We start from the raw sequence: 2,500 nt of genomic DNA, 5'->3' as shown, positions 1-2,500 counted from the left end.
TCATCATCATTATCATTTTCATTACTATTATTATTATTATTACCACCACCATCATCATCATTATTATTATTGTCATTATTATTTTTATTTTCATCATTATTGCTATAATCGTTATTTTTATCATTCCTATGATTACGTTGTTACAATTACTACATTTATTGCTATTGCTATCATTATTATTGTCATTATTGTTGTTATTTTCATTATATTGTTATTAGTATTATTATTATCATTATTATTATTATTGTTATTATTATTATTATTTTTATTATTATTATTATTATCATCATCATCATCATCATCATCATCATCATCATCATCATCATCATCATCATCATCATCATCATCATCATCATCATCATCATCACATCATCATCATCATCATCATCATCATTTTCATATTATTAATATCATTATTATCCTTATTATTTTTGTTAACATAATCATCATTAAAAGTAGTATTAGCATTGTTTATTATCACTATTTTTATAATTAATGCCATTGTCTTTATCACTATCATCAATACTATTATCAGTATCAATATCAATATCATGAATATCAATATCATTACCACTATGATTATTATCATCATGACCATTACTGCTGTAATATCATCAACATATTATCATAAATCTCATTATTCTCATCATGTCCCCTGATCAGTTATCAATTAGCTAATCACTTTTTGAGAAAGGGTTTTATGTTGCCGTAGTATGAAATTTTATTATCATTTGCAGATGGGTATAATCAAAACGGACTCTTCTTGGCTTTATATCGGATTTTATTGCGTAAAATGAATAACATTTATATTTTCTTTGATTTGTATCATGATTTTTCGAGGCTATATTCGACAGACTGTTATCTATCAGATCGTGATATGACACCACTGCATGTACTGTCATCAGGTTGAGTTTGTGGCAGACGAAAATCACATAAAAAAAATTGCTCGGAAGGTGATAATTACTACTAGTCACTCAAGATGAATTGTTGCAACTAAACGATTCGAGAGGTTATTGCACGGAGTCCGGGCGTTTGATCCAAACTTTTACCCTCACGCCCGAGTAAGTTGCGGAGCTTTGGTGGCCTCATATATAAGACAGCGACGTCTTGGTGCAGCGTCAGTAAAGAGGAAGGTCCTCTCGCAGCATCCCGAGGCAGATCCTATCGCTAGCATCCCAAGGAAGACGCCAAGAACCGCTGCTAAGACGCTTAAGGCTTGTGGCGAGCGGTCTGTGTGTGTGCTGGGCTAGAAGGGTCGTTCCAAGGGTAAGTGGAGGCATCGGGGAGGTCGGCCGAGTGCATGAGGTTGGCTGTGATGATGCTTTGTGCTTTGACCGACAGATCCTAGGATACCGTTTGAGTGAGAGATGCGAGTGCGCTGAATAAGAGGTACGCTGTTTCAGTCTGTATTCTGATAACAGTACGGTTTTATGTTCGAAATATACACAATCCACGACGCTGAGAAAATGGGTTCAAGTGAAAGTTCATCTGACTGAAGTTGAAGTAATCAGTTGCAGATGCATGTTATTTCATACTGTCTTCCATCAGATGTGGTCGTCAGCGGTAGTGACCCTATTGGTGGCGGTCGCGGCGTGTGCCTCCTGCTGGGAGCACTCCTTCGAGGCGGAAGGACAGACGCCGGAGTTCCTTCCCTCCCCGCAGTCACCTTCGCTCCTCTCCTCCGCGACGGACCACAGCCTCCGCAAGCGCTCCATCTTCGACCACTCTTGCACTGGCGTGTTCGACCGCGAGCTCATCGGCAGGCTGAACCGCGTGTGCGACGACTGCTACAACGTCTTCCGCGACGCCGACGTGGCCACCGGCTGCAGGTATTGCTTTGCTTACACACAGAGGGAGGGACGGTCAGTCCACAGAAGGAAACCTTGGGGTCAGCTAGAATCAGAGGGTTTGGTCGGGTGAAATCAGCGACGCTTCGTATAAAAACGTTCTCATTCATTATTCTTTACTATCAAATATTTAAATCACATATTACACAGACGTACCATCTATACTGAGTAATTCCCCATACAGAAGCAACTGCTACTACAACCGAGTGTTTCTGCAGTGCCTTGTGTACCTGTTTCCGCCCCGGTTCCGCAACCAGTACAAGGCCGCCGTCCAGATGGTGGGCAAGTAGACGCTGATTTCTCTGAGCACGACGCTGGTTTCTGAGAACTAGACGCTGGTTTCTAGAACCAAACGCCGGTTCCAGGATCTTCTATGAAGACAAATGGCAATTAATTTCTGTTCGCAGTTTCCGTTGTATTGCTTTGTAAACGTTTGTGAAGGAAGAAAGGTGTTAAGATGTTCTTCACCGTGTAACTGACAATACAAAAATATCCAGAAAAGTAAAATGATTGATAAGCATGACTTTCCTTTTCATTCCCTCGTGGATAAATCCTAGATATTTGTCCGATGAGGAAACCTTTCGTTGGTGTCAGAAAATGTTTGGAGAGAGGGCAGCAAACTGTGGTATATTGAAATTATTGAAAACAAGCCG

General features: G+C 40.2%; 1 protein-coding gene across 1 annotated transcript; it reads left to right on the top strand.

The window, feature by feature from the left end:
• Window positions 1-1,134: 1,134 nt before the first annotated feature.
• On the top strand, window positions 1,135-2,336 carry LOC119583522 (crustacean hyperglycemic hormone 6-like). The gene is made up of 3 exons (XM_037932051.1): window positions 1,135-1,266; window positions 1,549-1,829; window positions 2,032-2,336. Exons 2-3 carry the CDS (start codon window positions 1,549-1,551, stop codon window positions 2,135-2,137), a joined length of 387 nt encoding a protein of 128 aa, XP_037787979.1. The 5' UTR covers window positions 1,135-1,266; the 3' UTR covers window positions 2,138-2,336.
• The last annotated feature ends 164 nt before the right edge of the window (window positions 2,337-2,500 follow it).

This window comes from Penaeus monodon, chromosome 17 (assembly GCF_015228065.2).
Source record: "Penaeus monodon isolate SGIC_2016 chromosome 17, NSTDA_Pmon_1, whole genome shotgun sequence".
In the NCBI taxonomy this organism is placed as follows: Eukaryota; Metazoa; Arthropoda; class Malacostraca; order Decapoda; family Penaeidae; genus Penaeus; species Penaeus monodon.
Note: the sequence above shows the minus strand (reverse complement) of the source record. Positions and strands in the feature narration are given on the sequence as shown.